This window comes from Centroberyx gerrardi, chromosome 15 (assembly GCF_048128805.1).
Source record: "Centroberyx gerrardi isolate f3 chromosome 15, fCenGer3.hap1.cur.20231027, whole genome shotgun sequence".
NCBI lineage: Eukaryota > Metazoa > Chordata > Actinopteri > Beryciformes > Berycidae > Centroberyx > Centroberyx gerrardi.
Genome location: NC_136011.1, coordinates 30506703 through 30525331, shown reverse-complemented (window position 1 = coordinate 30525331; position 18629 = coordinate 30506703). Strand labels below are relative to the sequence as shown.

The window sequence follows — 18629 nt, the reverse complement described above, 5'->3', positions numbered from 1 at the left end:
GTTGTGACATTCATGCCAATAAAGCAAAATTTGAATTTGAATTTGAATTTGAGAGAGAGAGAGAGAGAGACAGAGAGAGAGAGAGAGAGAGACAGAGAGAGAGAGGGAGAAAGAGAGAGAGACAGAGAGATTCTGTTCCTAATAGTCCGTTTCTAAACGAGCTGCCAGTTTTTCAGAGCGCTGACGGGCCTCGGCCGCTCTGATTGGCCGAACCACAACGAGCTCGTTTTGTGTCTCAGACGCTCAGCGTGAGCAATTACTGAGAAAAAAGCTGCTGCTGCCATGTGAGCAGTGCTGAGGAACCCAACGCATCACACAGCTGTGGGTGGAGCTTAACAGAGTGGTGGGCGGAGTTTAATGGGGCGGTGGGCGGAGCTTAACAGCAGACCAGGAGACTGGAGCCACAGAAGAATCACTTTATCAGTGAGGTGAGGAGTTGGAGACTGCATGTGTGAACGCTGCTGAAATATCAAATCACAGGAAAAACTCTGAACTCCACACACACACACAACACACACACACACACACACACACACACATCTTGTGCACTGATTGGTGATTGGTGACTGATCCTGTCCTTTAACAGGATCGTCCGGCTTCCTCATTATCAGTAAGTCCTGCGTCTCGTTAGGCGGCGTCTCGTTAGGCGGCGTCTCGTTAGCTTCCTGCCCTCATTTAGAGACGGATTAGCACAGCGGAGCGAAAAACACAAGGTTAATTGTTTTGGGGGAAAATCTTCTATGATCTTCTGCTGAGGAACTTGGATCCACCTCACCCCCCCTTCACACACACACACACACACACACACACACACACACACACACTCCAACAGTCCAGTCTCCACCTCATCACCTGGATGTTCCCATCAGGCTCCACAGTGAGGAGACACCAGACTGCAGTACAGCTGCTGAGAGACGACCGAGGGACTGAGGAGGAGGAGGTGAGGAGGAGGTGAGGAAGAGCTGAGGAGGGGGTGAGGAAGAGGTGAGGAAGAGGTGAGGAGGAGGTGAGGAAGAGGTGAGGAAGAGGTGAGGAGGAGGTGAGGAAGAGGTGAGGAGGAGGTGAGGAGGAGCTGAGGAAGAGGTGGAGGATGAAGTGAGGAGGAGGTGAGGAAGAGGTGAAGAGGTGAGGAGGAGGTGAGGAAGAGGTGAGGAGGAGCTGAGGAGGAGCTGAGGAAGAGGTGAGGAAAAGCTGAGAAGGAGGTGAGGAGGAGGTGAGGAGGACGTGAGGAAGAGGTGAGGAGGAGGTGAGGAGGAGCTGAGGAAGAGGTGAGGATGAAGTGAGGAGGAGGTGAGGAAGAGGTGAAGAGGAGGTGAGGAGTGGGTGAGGAAGAGGTGAGGAGGAGCTGAGGAAGAGGTGAGGAGGAGCTGAGGAGGAGGTGAGGAAGAGCTGAGGAGGAGGTGAGGAGGAGGTGAGGAGGAGCTGAGGAGGAGCTGAGGAAGAACTGAGGAGGAGGTGAGGAAGAGGTGAGGAGGAGCTGAGGAGGAGCTGAGGAAGAACTGAGGAGGAGGTGAGGAAGAGGTGAGGAGGAGCTGAGGAGGAGCTGAGGAAGAGCTGAGGAGGAGGTGAGGAAGAGCTGAGAAGGAGGTGAGGAGGAGGTGAGGAGGACGTGAGGAAGAGGTGAGGAGGAGGTGAGGAAGAGGTGAAGAGGAGGTGAGGAGGAGCTGAGGAAGAGGTGAGGATGAAGTGAGGAGGAGCTGAGGAAGAGGTGAGGAGGAGCTGAGGAGGAGGTGAAGAGAGGAGGTGAGGAGGAGGTGAGGAAGAGGTGAGGAGGAGCTGAGGAGGAGCTGAGGAAGAGCTGAGGAGGAGCTGAGGAGGAGGAGATGAGAGTGAGGAGGTGAGGAGGAGGTGAGGAAGAGGTGAGGAGGAGCTGAGGAAGAGGTGAGGAGGAGCTGAGGAGGAGGTGAGGAAGAGCTGAGGAGGAGGTGAGGAGGAGTGAGGGAAGAGGTGAGGAGGAGCTGAGGAGGGAGCTGAGGAAGAGCTGAGGAGGAGGTGAGGAAGAGGTGAGGAGGAGGTGAGGAAGAGCTGAGGAAGAGCTGAGGAGGAGGTGAGGAAGAGGTGGAGGAGGAGCTGAGGAGGAGGTGAGGAGGAGCTGAGGAGGAGGTGAGGAGGAGATGAGGAAGAGCTGAGGAGGAGGTGATGAAGAGGTGAGGAGGAGGTGAGGAAGAGGTGAGGAGGAAGGTGAGGAGGAGGTGAGGAGGAGGTGAGGAAGAGCTGAGGAGGAGCTGAGGAAGAGCTGAGGAGGAGCTGAGGAAGAGCTGAGGAGGAGCTGAGGAAGAGCTGAGAGGAGAGCTGAGGAAGAGCTGAGGAAGAGCTGAGGAGGAGGTGAGGAAGAGCTGAGGAGGTGAGGAGGAGGTGAGGAAGAGGGTGAGGAGGAGCTGAGGAGGAACTGAGGAGGAGGTGAGGAGGAGGTGAGGAGGAGGTGAGGAAGAGGTGAGGAAGAGCTGAGGAGGAGCTGAGGAGGAACTGAGGAGGAGGTGAGGAGGAGGTGAGGAAGAGGTGAGGAAGAGGTGAGGAAGAGCTGAGGAGGAGGTGAGGAGGAGGAGGTGAGGAAGAGGTGAGGAAGAGCTGAGGAAGAGGTGAGGAAGAGCTGAGGAAGAGGTGAGGAGGAGGGTGAGGAAGAGGTGAGGAAGAGCTGAGGAGGAGGTGAGGAGGAGGTGAGGAAGAGGTGAGGGAAGAGCTGAGGAGGAGGTGAGGAGGAGGTGAGGAAAGAGGTGAGGAGGAGGTGAGGAGGAGGTGAGGAAGAGGTGAGGAAGAGCTGAGGAGGAGGTGAGGAGGAGGTGAGGAAGAGGTGAGGAAGAGCTGAGGAGGAGGTGAGGAGGAGGTGAGGAGGAGGTGAGGGAGGGAGGTTAGCTCCTTTAACTTTTCTACACCGAATTCATAACTGCAAAGTCATTTTCACGTGTTTCCCATTATAATGAATGTCCCTGGGACACCATGTAACATTATCTATTGACTTCTAATCATTTAAATTTGTTTTCAGTAGTTAACATTAATTTCTACAAAATACCGTCTGACTTCTGCTTTTATGAATCTTTCACAACATTTACCTGATGAAGAGCGGTGGGAGTTTCATGTTTTTTATGAGGAAACCCCAATGACTGAAGTTTCATTTTGAGGTGAACTGTTCCTTTAATAAACTAAAAAACTGCAGATGATAAATACATCAGAAGTTCTGTGTCAGAAAGCAGGAGAACAAACCGACCAACCGACCGGTGACCGGCCTGCTGCTGAGGACCTGAAGGAGGCCGACGCCAGAACGGAGGAAACACAAACGCAACTTCCTTCTGTTTGATGACGCTCCTGAGGTACAAAACCTCTTTGTTAAGATCACACACAAACACACACACACACACACACACACACACACACACACACACACACACACACACACACACACACACACACTCACACACAGGATCCAGCCGGCCTGAAGGCTGGTGGCTCTGGATAATCAGAGGAGTTAAGCTCTCATTAATTCACCGTCTTTGATCAGATTCATGAAATATGGATTGGGGTGTGTGTGTGTGTGTGTGTGGTGTGTGAGAGAGTATGTGTATGTGTATGAGTGTGTGTGTGTGTGTGTGTGTGTGTGCAGACAGTGTTTGATGGAGAGCGAGTGTCTTCTGAACCTCTCTCGCCCCGCCAGCGTTCCTCCCTCTGATTCACATTAAACATCTTTGTGTTTCATAAGGGAAGCTCAGAGGAAACGGTCCGACTTCAGATGTCAGCATGTGATGATGATGATGATTATTATTATTATTATTATTATTATGATTATTATTATTATTATTATTAATAATAATAATAGATATAATGATGGGCCCAGTATCTGCTGTAGCTAACGATAGGCCAGTCCCTGTCTTCTGTCTGTCAGACTCTTGTTTTACATCCGCAGGTCAAGGTTTTGGTTCAGGTCTGGACCGGATCGGTTGCCATGGGTAACGGCACGGTGAGGGGGGGGCTTTTATTTTCTTTCTGTCTGGAGTGAATCGGTTTAAAATCTGACCAATTGAGTTTAAAACAGTCTCTCTCCTCTCTCTCTCTCTCTCTCATCTCTCTCTCCTCTCTCTCGTCTCTCGTCTCCTCTCGTCTCTCTCTCTCTCTCTCTCTCGTCTCTCTCTCTCTCTCTCTCTCTCTCGTCTCTCTCTCTCTCTCTCTCTCTCTCTCTCTCTCTCTCTCTCTCTCTCTCCTCTCTCGTCTCTCTCTCTGCTCTCTCTCTCTCTCTCAGGACAGCAGACTGCAGGCCGTTTGTTTCTCACCTCGTTCAGGAAGCCTTGATCCAACTTTGTAAAGACGAACCTGAACTAATAAAGAAAGGTAAAACTGACTCTTTTACAGTTTTTAGATGCTGAAATGTAAACGTTGGTATAAACGTTGGTATGAGATTTAAACTGCTTTAACTGTCAGTGGTGTTAACTGGTTCATCTAAAATTAATCTAAAATTAATCTGAGGTTAGTCTAAAGTTAGTCTGGGGTCAGTCTGGGTCAGCGGTGGAGTCCAGCCCTGCGTTTCTCCTCCTCACCTGCGGAACTTGTCTCTCATCTTGTCCAGGTCGTCTCGGGTTCGGCTAAGCTCCGCCTCCATGTAGTGCCGGCTGCCGTCGAACTCCGCCTCCATGGCCTCCATCTTGTGGGTGGAGAGAGACAGGCGGCGCCGCAGGTCCTCATTCTGCTGCTGGAGGATTCTGGGTAAACAGGAGGGGAGACAGGTGGGATTAGATAGATTAGATTTGATTAAACTTTATTGATCCTGAGGGGAAAATGAGTCACAGCAGCAGATAGGAGCAGAACAGTAAAATCACTTCTAGCTGTTAACTGATGAGAACATACACCGAAATCATCATGCTAACACTTTAGCATCCACTGTGTTGAGTGATAGTAACTCCATGCTAACACTTTAGCATCCACTGTGTTGAGTGATAGTAACTCCATGCTAACACTTTAGCATCCACTGTGTTGAGTGATAGTAGCTCCATGCTAACACTTTAGCATCCACTGTGTTGAGTGATAGTAGCTCCATGCTAACACTTTAGCATCCACTGTGTTGAGTGATAGTAGCTCCATGCTAACACTTTAGCATCCACTGTGTTGAGTGATAGTAGCTCCATGCTAACACGCGGGGACACGTGGATGATTCTGGTGTCTGTGTCATCAGTTAAAGGGGAAGGTGAGAAACACAATTCTGTTTTCCTTTAAATAGAAATGTGAGGATGAAGATGTGGACAGACTGGGTCAGACTGCAGCAGAACTCAGACACACAGACAGTGAGAATCTATGTGAATCTATTATGAAAAAAGGCAGAGACTGAGTGGAGAGAGAGACAGGTAGAGAGACAGACAGGTGGAGAGACAGGTGAGAGAGAGAGAGAGAGAGAGAGAGACAGGTGGTGGAAAGGAGAGCAGGTAGAGTAAAGTGGGAGACAGGAGAGGGGAGAGAGGGGCAGGTAGACAGAGTGTGTGTGTGTGTGTGTGTGTGTGTTGAGGGTTGTGACAGTCAACAGATGTTTGTTGTCGCCTGGCAGCTGTTACTGCCCCCCCCCCCCCCCCCCCCAACACACACACACACACACACACACTCACACCTCCTCTCTCTATCACCACAGCTTCCTCACAGACCCTGCAGGTTCTAGCAGCCCAGTTCAGTCCATCACTCTGACGTGGATCGGTTCTATTTTTGACCCCATGAGGTAACTATGGCAACTAAACTTCGTCACTCCCATCAAAACAAACACGGCATCAACAGTGAGGCTGTCAGGACGAATTTCAATATTCAAATTTCAGTCAATTCCTAGTGGTGAAAAAGAAAGTGTTTGACCGCAGGTTTCTATCTGCAGCTTCACGGATGAATCACATTATCGTTTATCGTCTTCCAGCGGAGTCATGTTGTGATGAAATGATGATGTCATGATTAGGGCCGGGTATGCAGATCTGGTTCCAAATTGCCTAATTCACCGAATAAATCAAGCGAGCGCACAAACATAACTCTACACAGCAAAGTCAGTCTGAGGTAATAACAGTGAACTCTCTTCACCCTGAAACTGTGAACAGTAGGAACCGATAAGGGAATCAATAAAGAATCAGATCAATAAGAAGAATCGAACATGGCACCGCAATCGGTTTTGATTTTGCCTCTGTATGGGAAACACTCACAGCCACAGACGCCCTGTAGAGGCCAACTGACGAACAACTGACGACTGACTGACCGACTGAAAAAACCGTTTGCTTCGATAAGTGAGCAGAAGCTGTTTTCCTTTCCTCCAGAAGCTTCTCTGGGTCTTTCTGTGAAGCGGTTCTCCTGCATCATCAGAGTCCAGCTCTGAGTCTGGACCATAAACCACATCGTCTTAAAGAGCTCAAAACTGAATTTAAGACGCCACATGATTTATTTAACTGTATTCAAAACCTTTTAAGGCCTTGAGTTCAGATAATGGGATTTGAGAGAGAGAGAGAGAGAGAGGGAGAGACAGACAGAGAGAGAGAGAGAGAGAGAGAGAGAGAGAGAGACAGAGAGAGAGAGACAGAGAGAGAGAGAGAGAGAGAGACTGTATTTCTGGTTAGATGGATGACAGATGAGAAGCGACATCATGGCAGACGACAAACTTCATGAGGACGACAGCAAACAGGAAATGATAAATGTCTGCTGTTAACGGCACCATCCCCCTCTAACCCCCCCCCATCCCCCTCCCCCCCTCCCTCCATGACCTCACTGGAAATATCTGGAGGTGACGTCACCTCGTCTACGATTGGCCGGTTATCCACGAAGTCAGTGTGCTGACTGGTTCTGTGCGCTGACCGCCTGGTGCGATGCTGTGTTCAGTGTGCAGGCTGACCTTTACACAGGTGGGACCGCCGTGGTGTCTGAGGACCTAAAGGAGGACTGCATGCTGGACCACTGACTGACTGACTGACTGACTGTCCATCCAGGACATTACAGGAAAACACAGATATCAGAGAAGCAGGAAGTGGAAGACCCCGCCCCTCCTGTCTCCCAGACGCAACGCATTAATATGAACCAGTGACCTGAACTTATTTCAAAATGTATGATGTATGATGGATTATCTTTACCGACTCTGCTGTTTGGAGTTGAATGGGACTGAACAGGCCTGACAGGTTCGGCTTTAATTGTGGCGCAGAATGTAAAAACTGTCAGAATTAACTTTAGAGGGATGGAAACCATAAAAATTGACCAGAAACCTCTGACTGGTCCAGTCTGGGATAAAAAGCTTTCAGTTCAATAAAGAGAAACACTCACTTGATCCTGTCGGAGTCGGATAAGGCCTCCTGCAACAGAGCAGAGGAGACGGGTCAGTATCAGGACGATGTGAGATAACAAGCAGATACAACAGATATCATCATGATAACAAATCATTAAAATACTGCTAACACTAGTATTAATACAAACAATTTTGCTTGATTTAAATGGAAATGTATAAACATATAGGCTCTACCAAGACAGAATTATTATGACCACAAATCCCAAAATCCAGGCGCTCATGACGTTATGAAGAAAATGTCCTGATGGAGACAGAGTGATGCACATAGGAGTTTTTAACATCTCCAATTAAAAACCTTTTAACTCTCAAACCCACACGAGAGCTTGGATGCAGACTGTTTTTGTCATGAGAACATTTGTGGTCAAAATATTTCCTTCTCAGTACAATTCCTGGCCTCCAAGAGCTCCTACTATCTGTCCTCTTAGAAATATATAGGCTCTGTGTTTAGAAATGGATGTTTTTATGATAATTATGTAACCAAAAAGGAATAGATTTAGTACTGCACTAGAACCAGAACAAGGACCAAAACAGTGACAAAAAACCCTAAAACAGAAATACTGAATACTGAACAAAAACATCACCTGCAGGAATGGTATCAGGGGAAAATACAACAGGAAAATGAAAAGGTGAAAATACATCAACACCGAGTGTTATGATGTCTGGAAAGATCGGACAAAACACGACTGGAATTCACAGATTTTGTCCAGTTGGATTTGGGGAACACACACTTGTCCAGTTGGATTTAGGGAACACACACTTGTCCAGTTGGATTTAGGGAACACACACTTGTCCAGTTGGATTTAGGGAACACACACTTGTCCAGTTGGATTTAGGGAACACACACTTGTCCAGTTGGATTTAGGGAACACACACTTGTCCAGTTGGATTTGGGGAACACACACTTGTCCAGTTGGATTTAGGGAACACACACTTGTCCAGTTGGATTTAGGGAACACACACTTGTCCAGTTGGATTTAGGGAACACACACTTGTCCAGTTGGATTTGGGGAACACACACTTGTCCAGTTGGATTTGGGGAACACACACTTGTCCAGTTGGATTTAGGGAACACACACTTGTCCAGTTGGATTTGGGGAACAAACTCTCATGCTACTACAAGACGGAACTACAACAAACATGGAGGTGGAGCATTCCCCACCTGCATGTATTTTTCCTGTATTTTTCCCTGTTTCTGGTCTGAAATCAGATTTGATTGGTTGACCAGCTCTCACTACAGGAAGATGTCAAGACTTCTCCAGATTCGAGTCGTAAATATCAGACATGTTTGAAATAATGCTGATGGTTCTGACTGGATCTGAACCAGATCTACCAGATCACCCGTATGACCGAGCAGAACTGACCCGCTCCGTCCGGATGATCCTTCATGATGCCAAATCGAAAAAGTCCTATAATGTCTCAGCATGATGAAGTCAGGAGACCAAACACTGACGAACATCTAAACCAAGACCGAGAAACCAGGAAACATCCCCGTAGGTGTGTGAGCGCCACGGAAACCAAACTCCACACCTCCCAGTCCAGCTGCTGGCGGACTGGTTACCAGTCTGTTAGTGGGCCAAGTTTACCACCGGTTACAGCCGACAGAGTTCATTTGTTCTCTGGGATGGAGACAGTTCCCCTCCCTTGGAATTCAGTTTTAACAGAGACACACTGAACATTGACAGAGACACGGACTCATCCTGTAACTGCTCTTCACCGGACTGTAAATTTGTAAATCTGTCAATTACAAACATCTGTACATCTTTAAATCTGTCAATATAAACAGTGAAACTTCTTTCTAACCGATACATGCACTGTATTAGCGTGAAGAGGACGATGTGTTTAATCTTCAGTATAGTTTCATTCTTATATTTTAATGTACTTTATATCCTGTGCAGTGACCCAGTTTCCCCTCAGGGATCTTTTAAGTTCATGTGGTTAGAAAATACAGGAAAGGTTATTTAGCCTCATGAGAAACTACCAGCGACTCCAGCGGCCGGACTGAACATCAGCCAGACAGAGAGGGGAAGGATAAAGGAGCGGTCTGTCCATTCACACTTCCCATGGACGCTCACAGCGTTCAGTGACTGACTGTCCTCTCCTTCTTTACAACCCCCTGGCTGATCAATAGCTGCCTCTGTAAAACTAACAGCACAATGTATGGAAACACACAGTAATGATCCATTCGCTTTTGCTTCCCATCCAAACATGCAGCTGATTTTTTTACATGATGGATCCTCTCAGCTGAGCGGTCGATATCCACTGGAGCCGTGAAATCAATGAGACAGCTGCTGTGATTGGAGCAGCTAAAAGGCCAATCACGGCCCCCCACAGAGGAGCACCGCAGCGCTCTGCAGGGGTTAACATCCCCGAGCGAACCGGACCCAAACTGTTCACAATAATTGGTTATGGCCAAAGAATCCATTTTAGAAAATTAACAGTGTCATTATAGTTAGGCAATATAAATAGCATGTGAAAATTAAAAGCCTGTATTTTAAATTGACTGAAAAAGAAAAGAATTAACAAGTACATGACACAAAAAATGACAAGCAGACGAGAAACTCTGCTCTCTCTTTTCAGAGGAGAAGCTCTGAAACGTCAGTCAAGATGATGAGACATCTGTGTTGTTTCAGTCTCGGGTATAAATAGAAGAAAAGGTTCAGATTCTGATCCAAACACACTAATGATGAGACTCGCAGCTATTTTTACCGCCGGCGTCGGATGGAGCTACGCAACCCGAGAGCTGAATGGACACAAAACACAGGAAGTATTCGTTCAGAAAACTTCCAATTATTCCTGCAAAGCCGCTTCAACAAGGAAGTGAAGGAGGAGAAGAGGAGAGGAGGAGAGGAGGAAGAGGAGGAGGAGGAGAGGAGGAGGAAGAGGAGGAGGGGAGGAGAGGAGAGGAGGAGGTGATGAAGGCTCTCTCCTGATAACCTACCTTGATGGAGGATAAAACAGAGAGACTAGAGAGGGGAGTCTGGGCTGCTGAGGCGCTGAGAGGAGCAGCAGGAGGAGCAGCAGGAGGAGCAGCAGGAGGAGGAGGAGTGAGTTTGATCCTCCATGGCCCGTCTCTCTCCTCCCAGTCCGTCTTGCCTCCTCCTCCTCCTCCTCCACTCACCCTCAACACCTCCTCCTTAGGCCCCGCCCCGTCCTTGCAGGCCTCTGCCTGTCGCCGTGGGGATTCCTGCAGCGCCGCCACCCAGTCGTCCCAGCGCCGAGTCCGGACCCCCGGCTTCCTGTCTGCGTCCTCCCTGTGGGCGGGGCGGCGGGCGGAGCTCCTGGTCTTGCCCCGCCCCCTGGACGTCCTCCTGCCGAGCAGCGTGAGGTGGGCGGGGCTGAGGACGCTGCGGGTGATCTCGTCCAGGAAGCTGGAGAAGCGGACCTTCTCCTCCAGAACCTGCATCCTCCAGTTCCAGTCAGCAGGCGTCCGGCTGGGGGAGGGCGGGGCCGAGGACCTCCTGGAGGAGGGCGGGGCGTTGGACCCCAGGGAGCCCGCTCGCTCCGCCTCCCGGTGCAGAGAGCGGGTGGGTGGCTCACGGCCGCCGCCCCGTCCCCGGCCCTCATCCAGCAGCTCCACCGACTTGGACTTCCTGATGATGTCGTAGGCGTGGTGGACGCCGAGCGAGTTGGACTGTTTCAGGATGCCCTTAGGTGGAGCGCCGGGGGTCCGGGTGGCGGTCTGGGTCCGGGTGGCGGTCTGGGTCCGGGTGGCCGTCTGGGTCTGGAGGCGGGGCATGTGGTTCTGACGGTCTCCTCCATGCTCCGGGACGTTGGCCAGTCTTCTGAAGCCCAGCGGGCTTCGCGGCGCCATGAGACAATCGGTGCTGCCGGTGACGGAGCGAGGCGTGGCGTGGCGGTCGCATGCCGTGACGCCGACCGCCGTGGTTTTGGTGCGAGAGGGGCGGCGGGCTTGGCTGATGATGCGTGGCGGTGGCAGGACGCAGAGCTCCAGGCTGGACAGACTGGAGACGTCCAGCTCGCTGTCAGAGGCCTGGGGCGGCGAGGAGGAGACGCCATGCCGGGCCACGGCGCTCTGTGGTCTTTTACCGGTGGGGTGGTGGGTGATCTGCGGCTGGGGGGGGAGAGAGGGGTTTGGGGTGTGTTGGTTTACCTGGCTGGCGTCGGGCTGCGGCACTGGGGGGGGCGGAGCGGCAGGCAGGGCGTTGCGCGTCTCGCGGTGCTGCGGCGGAGCCTTACGGTACGGCTTCCTGGCCGGGGCAGCGCTCGTCATCCTGGGCCCTCAGCGTCCGACGGCCTTCCTTCCTTCCTTCTTTCCTTCCTTCCTTCCTTCCTTCCTTCCTGTGTCGTCCCGTCAGTCCTGTCAGGAAAAGAAGCGTTAGATGAGGTAGAAAGAACGCCGATGCCCGCCGATCGCCCTGCCAACCGCCCTCCACAACGTCTGAATGACAACTGTACTGACTCTTTCCACTACCGCACTCCCTCTCCTCCCTCAACCATGCTCGCTCTCTCGCTCTCTCTCTCTCTCGCTCTAGATCGATGGATGGATGGATGGTCGGTCAGTCAGTCTGTAGAGGAGTGATGCCACTCCACATCAACATCAAACACGCCCCCGCTTCTACACACACCTGCATGTCAGCATGGGAGTGTGTGTGTGTGTGTGTGTCTTTGCTGATGTGTACCTATGGTGCAAGACTAAATATGAGTCTCAGTGTGTATCTGACGGTGTGTAAATGTGTGTCTGTGCTGAATGTACTTGCATAAACAGCAGAGAGTGTGTGTGTGTGTGTGTGTGTGTGTGTGGACAGAGAGAAGGGAAAGCGAGCGAGCCCCAGGCTACAGATTGATCTCAGCAGAAGTGTGTTTCCAGCAGAGGAAGTGCAGCTCCATTGATCTGAATGAGGCTAACGTTAGCATGTCAGTGCTAGTCTGTTTATCGAATTGAAACATATGGAAACACTGCAGCTACCATGCTAACTGTCAGACAATACTACAATACTGCACTAATACTACAAAATGTCACTCCAATACTGTGATACTACACTATACTACACTATAATACTGCAAGGCTTCACTACAGTACTACAATTCTTCACTACAACGTTAGCATGTCAGCGCTAGCCTGTTTATCTCAATCAAAGGTATGGAACTAATGGAGCTAGCATGCTAACTGTCAGGAAATACTACAACACAATGTTACTTCACTACAGTACTACAATACAATACAATACTACTTCACTGCAGTACTACAATACAATGTTACTTCACTACAGTACTACAATACAATACAATACTACTTCACTGCAGTACTAAAATACAATACTACTTCACTACAGTACTACAATACAATGTTACTTCACTATAGTACGACAATACAACACTACTTCATTACATCAATCCAATATTACAATATTATTCTCTATACAATAATATTATAATATTACTCCATAATACTTGACTACAATACTTCACTACTATACTATACTACAATACTATAATACAATACTTCACTACATTAAAACACAGCAGACAGTAACAGACAAGTATACATGTGGAACTTGTTTGGTTAAATATCTGCACTGCATTGATTTGTTGATGGTCATTCATCTCACACACACACACACACACACACACACACACACACACACCATTGATCTAACTGAGGCTAAGTTTAGCACATTAGCGCCTGCCCATTTATCTGAATGAAAACCATGTCAAACCCCAGAAACCCCTCAGATCCACGTGACCACACACACACACACACACACTGTCACACTCAGGTACACACCAACACACACACAGGAAGTGGTTGTAAGTGACGTCAGTGTGACGCATCACTAGACTCTGACTGACTGATGACTCGGCAGATGCTGAGTCATGCTCTGGGCTCCAGGATCCCTGAGGAAACATGACTCAGCAGGTCTGCCTGCCAGGAGACAGAAACACGACTCGGCGAGTTTGAAATGTGACTCGGTGGATCTGTCTGCAGGGAGAGACAGAGATGTGACTGGGGCGAGTTTCATGGCCTAAATGACATGACTGGGTGGATCTGAAACATGACTCAGGGGGTCTGAAACATGACTGGGTGGATCTGAAACATGACTCAGGGGGTCTGAAACATGACTGGGTGGGTCTGAAACATGACTCGACAGGTCTGAAACATGACTCGACAGGTCTGAAACATGACTGGGTGGGTCTGAAACATGACTGGGTGGGTCTGAAACATGACTCAACAGGTCTGAAACATGACTCGACGGGTCTGAAACATGACTCGACGGGTCTGAAACATGACTCGACGGGTCTGAAACATGACTGGGTGGGTCTGAAACATGACTGGGTGGGTCTGAAACATGACTGGGTGGGTCTGAAACATGACTGGGTGGGTCTGAAACATGACTCGACGGGTCTGAAACATGACTCGACGGGTCTGAAACATGACTCGACGGGTCTGAAACATGACTCGACAGGTCTGAAACATGACTGGGTGGGTCTGAAACATGACTGGGTGGGTCTGAAACATGACTCAACAGGTCTGAAACATGACTCGACGGGTCTGAAACATGACTCGACGGGTCTGAAACGTGACTCAACAGGTCTGAAACATGACTCAACAGGTCTGAAACATGACTCAACAGGTCTGAAACGTGACTCGACAGGTCTGAAACATGACTGGGTGGGTCTGAAACATGACTCAACAGGTCTGAAACATGACTCGACGGGTCTGAAACATGACTGGGTGGGTCTGAAACATGACTCGACGGGTCTGAAACATGACTCGACAGGTCTGAAACATGACTGGGTGGGTCTGAAACATGACTGGGTGGGTCTGAAACATGACTCGACAGGTCTGAAACATGACTCGACGGGTCTGAAACATGACTCGACGGGTCTGAAACATGACTGGGTGGGTCTGAAACGTGACTCAACAGGTCTGAAACATGACTCAACAGGTCTGAAACGTGACTCGACAGGTCTGAAACATGACTGGGTGGGTCTGAAACATGACTCAACAGGTCTGAAACATGACTCGACGGGTCTGAAACATGACTCGTGGGTTTGAAACATGACTGGGTGGGTCTGAAACATGACGCGACGGGTCTGAAACATGACTCGTGGGTTTGAAACATGACTGGGTGGGTCTGAAACATGACTCAACAGGTCTGAAACATGAAGTACATGTAACATGTAACAAGCCGACATCCAGCTTCACCTCTCTGTTCGCTGGAAACATGATGAACGAAGGGCCAACTGGATTTTCTGTCATAAACTACATTTTGATGTTTTTTAAAAAACATCAAAATCCCATGTCGGTCTGTTAGATGTGTTGTCCTGTCCCGTCCTGTCCCGTCCCGTCCCGTCCCGTCCTGTGTGTCAGTGTGTATTATGGTACAGCAGCAGTGTGTGATTCTGAACCCAAAACCTGGGTTTCTGTTTCACCTATTCCAGTCATTCTGAACCGGATCAGTCTGAACCCTCGCAGGTTCAGAGCTGCTGAATGGAATGCGGCCATTTTCTGCTCATGGATCCATTCCATTCAGCAGTGTGTGTGTGTGTCCACGTCACATGACCACCTCCTGCCCCGAGGGGACCAATGACGAGCCATCGATCAATGCATGACTTCCTAGGTCACACACACACACTCGCCTCTGTCCCCACCACAGAGGGAAGTTCATTATGTTGCTATTTTTGTCGCCATTTAGTATGTCCCCACCACCACTCACACACACACACACACACACACTGTCCTCCACACACACACACACACACACACACTGTCCTCCACACACACACACACACACACACACACACTGTCCTCCACACACACACACACACACACACACACTGTCCTCCACACACACACACACACACACACACTGTCCTCCACACACACACACACACACTGTCCTCCACACACACACACACACACACAGAGTGGTAAAACGGGAACAGAAAGAGCAGGAAAGGTTGAAGTGACGCAATGAAACTCCACCGAATGATCGATGATATTCCCTTTGACAGAAAGGACATGGACGCAGTGTGTGTGTGTGTGTGTGTGTGTGCGTGTGTATGTGTATGAGTGTGTGTGTGTGTGTGTGTATGACTGTGTGTGTGTTGAACCAGAAACCTCACAGCATGTCTCATTATATTTTCTCATTCCAGTCATTTCTGTGACTGTCTGATCCAGAGAAACTCCACTGATCCAACAGGAGAAGAAGCTTCAGATCCTGGATCAGCAACATTAAGTAACCAACAGTAGGGAGGTCAGAGGTCAGAGGTCAGAGGTCACAGCAGCCTGACAGAAGATAGATTAAATATTCCTGTGAGTCTGAATGATGATGGAAGATGAAGGAGTGAAGGGAGTCAGAGGAGAGGAGTTTGTTTTTTCCAAGAAAGGAGAAAAATTCTGGAAACCTCCTGGTTGGTAACACTCATCTATTCAGCCGGGACTCCAGATAACCCCCGACACACACACACACACACACACACACACACATCATTGTGTTCAGAGGAGGAGGAAGAAAGGAGGAAGGAGAACAGGAGCGTCTGATGCAGCAGCGGAGGAGCAGAGCGTCTCCTGACAGCAGCTTCTGAATTTTACATCCACTTCGCCCGGAGCGCTGCTCAGAGAGCTGCTGCTGTCACGCAACGCCCAGAGACCACACACACACACACACACACACACACACACACACACACACACCTTTGTATTAGTACACCTGTGAGGAGCCACATTGACGGCATTCAAACCTGAACCCTAACCTACACCTGATCTAATTCTAATCTCAAAAGAAAATTCTAATCTCCCTCAAGAAAACGTGGCCCAGCTTCAGGTTAACTAACTGACTGACTAACTAGTGCTCAGTGCAGCACAAGGCATGTTCAGACCGGTTCAGACTGGTTCAGACTGGTTCAGACTAGTTCAGACTCGTTAAGACTAGTTCAGACTAGTTAAGACTAGTTAAGACTGCTTAAGACTAGTTAAGACTGGTTAAGACTAGTTAAGACTGGTTCAGACTTGTTCAGAGTGGTTAAGACGGGTTCAGATGGCTTAAGACTGGTTAAGACTGGTTCAGACTGGTTCAGACTAGCTAAGACTGGTTACGACTGGTTAAGACTGGTTTAGGCTGCTTAAGACTGGTTAAGACTGGTTAAGACTGGTTCAGACTGGTTCAGACTAGCTAAGACTGGTTTAGGCTGCTTAAGACTGGTTCAGACTGGTTCAGACTGGTTCAGACTAGCTAAGACTGGTTAAGACTGGTTAAGACTAGCTAAGACTGGTTAAGACTGGTTCCGACTAGTTAAGACTGGTTCAGACCGGTGGTATCCAGTAAGTCTCCTGCTGTCAGCTTCCTATAAATCAGGTAGAGAACACACACACACACACACACACACAAATACACACACACACACAAGGCGTCACATGGCCCTGCAGCTGTGACGACGCTAACAGCAAGCTAACAACATGCTAAGAACACGGTAAGAACAGAGCAGGTCAGTGGAATCAGCTCTCTGAGAGAGAGACTGCAGAGAGCCCATTAGAGACTGGAGTCAGTGTGTCACACACACACACACACACACACACACACACACACACACAGAAACACATTTCATTTTCATTATATCAGCAGTAGAGTGACTGTTGGGGCTTGATACACATCACTGCAGGGCTGTGTGTGTGTGTGTGTGTGTGTGTGTGTGTGTAAACAGCAGCAGAACGAGGCTCGTTACAGCGAAGCCTTTAACGAGTGTGTGATTAACGAGGCTCAGACTGACAGGTTTTTTTCATGACTCGATTTATCCCATAATAATAACAATAATAATAATAATAACAATAATATTAAATATAGCCGCAAGCAGCAATAATCGGGGTCCGAGCAGATCGCGAAAAATCACAAAATTTGACATTTTTAGAGCAGAAGACGAGATGCAGATGACTAGAGAGATTAAAATAATGAAAGAATTTTGACTCTAGGCCACACACAAGATAACTGAGAAAACGTAAACGTCACCTTGAGGTCAGTGTGTGTCATTATATGTAGTATGTAGTATGTAGTATGTAGTATGTAGTATGTGAGTAGTGGGTGGAGTTTGTAACCCACCTGCCAATTTTTGGTGTTTCTAGGTCTTATGATTTTTGCTGCACAAATACTTTTAGCAGAGAAAAATAATAATAAAAATAAATTTTCACGGGGTCACAAGGTGTTCACACCTTCACCGGGTCACAAGGTGTTCACACCTTCACCGGGTCACAAGGTGTTCACACCTTCACTGCACCACTGTGGTGTTCACACCTTCACTGCACCACTGTGGTGTTCACACCTTCACCGGGTCACAAGGTGTTCACACCTTCACCGGGTCACAAGGTGTTCACACCTTCACTGCACCACTGTGGTGTTCACACCTTCATTGGACCACAAGGTGTTCACACCTTCACTGCACCACTGTGGTGTTCACACCTTCACCGGGCCACAAGGTGTTCACACCTTCACTGGGTCACGAGGTGTTCACACCTTCACCGGGCCACAAGGTGTTCACACCTTCACTGGGTCACGAGGTGTTCACACCTTCACCGGGCCACAAGGTGTTCACACCTTCACCGGGTCACGAGGTGTTCACACCTTCACCGGGTCACAAGGTGTTCACACCTTCACCGGGTCACGAGGTGTTCACACCTTCACCGGGTCACAAGGTGTTCACACCTTCACCGGGTCACAAGGTGTTCACACCTTCACTGCACCACAAGGTGTTCACACCTTCACCGGGTCACAAGGTGTTCACACCTTCACCGGGTCACAAGGTGTTCACACCTTCACCGGGTCACAAGGTGTTCACACCTTCACCGGGTCACAAGGTGTTCACACCTTCTCACAAGCTGAGGCAATGACATCACGTGCAAAACTGGGGTATTTTTGTCTATTTAATTATAGTTATGAACGTTATGAGCGTGTTATGAACGTTATGAACGTGTTATGAACGTGTTATGAACATTATGAGCGTGTTATGAACGTTATGAGCGTGTTATGAACATTATGAACGTGTTATGAACGTTATGAACGTGTTATGAACGTGTTATGAACATTATGAGCGTGTTATGAACGTTATGAACGTGTTATGAACGTGTTATGAACATTATGAGCGTGTTATGTTCGTACCCACTCAGTGAGCAGCTCCAGCTCCGGCCTCATCCACAGATTCACTCCTGCAACACAAAACACAAGGCAGATTCAATTATTTTATATTTTCATATAATTTAGTCATTATACAATTAAATGAGATGAAACTTTATTGATCCGGAGGGAAGCAGCAGCAGACAGGACACAACACAGAAACATGGAATAATAACTGAAAAACAGAATAATGACACTAAAGCAGACTGAGGATGAACAGGAACAGG

The 18629-nt window shown here is 48.8% G+C and overlaps 1 protein-coding gene across 1 annotated transcript; it reads right to left on the bottom strand.

Moving 5' to 3' along the window:
- Window positions 1-4522: 4522 nt before the first annotated feature.
- LOC139924634 (tight junction-associated protein 1-like) lies at window positions 4523-18424 on the bottom strand. Its single transcript, XM_078288657.1, has 4 exons — window positions 18388-18424; window positions 11388-11594; window positions 7255-7283; window positions 4523-4688 (listed from the first exon to the last, which is right to left on the bottom strand). Exons 2-4 carry the CDS (start codon window positions 11505-11507, stop codon window positions 4523-4525), a joined length of 315 nt encoding a protein of 104 aa, XP_078144783.1. The 5' UTR covers window positions 11508-11594; window positions 18388-18424.
- Window positions 18425-18629: the final 205 nt, after the last annotated feature.

Coding starts and splice junctions, on each gene's coding strand:
- LOC139924634 (XM_078288657.1), bottom strand. CDS start 11,507: ATGACGAGCGCTGCCCCGGCCAGGAAGCCGTACCGTAAGGCTCCGCCG. Junction 7,284..11,387: donor CGCAGCCCGACGCCAGCCAG/GTAAACCAACAC, acceptor GCTCTGTTGCAG/GAGGCCTTATCCGACTCCGA. Junction 4,689..7,254: donor TCCGACTCCGACAGGATCAA/GTGAGTGTTTCT, acceptor CTGTTTACCCAG/AATCCTCCAGCAGCAGAATG.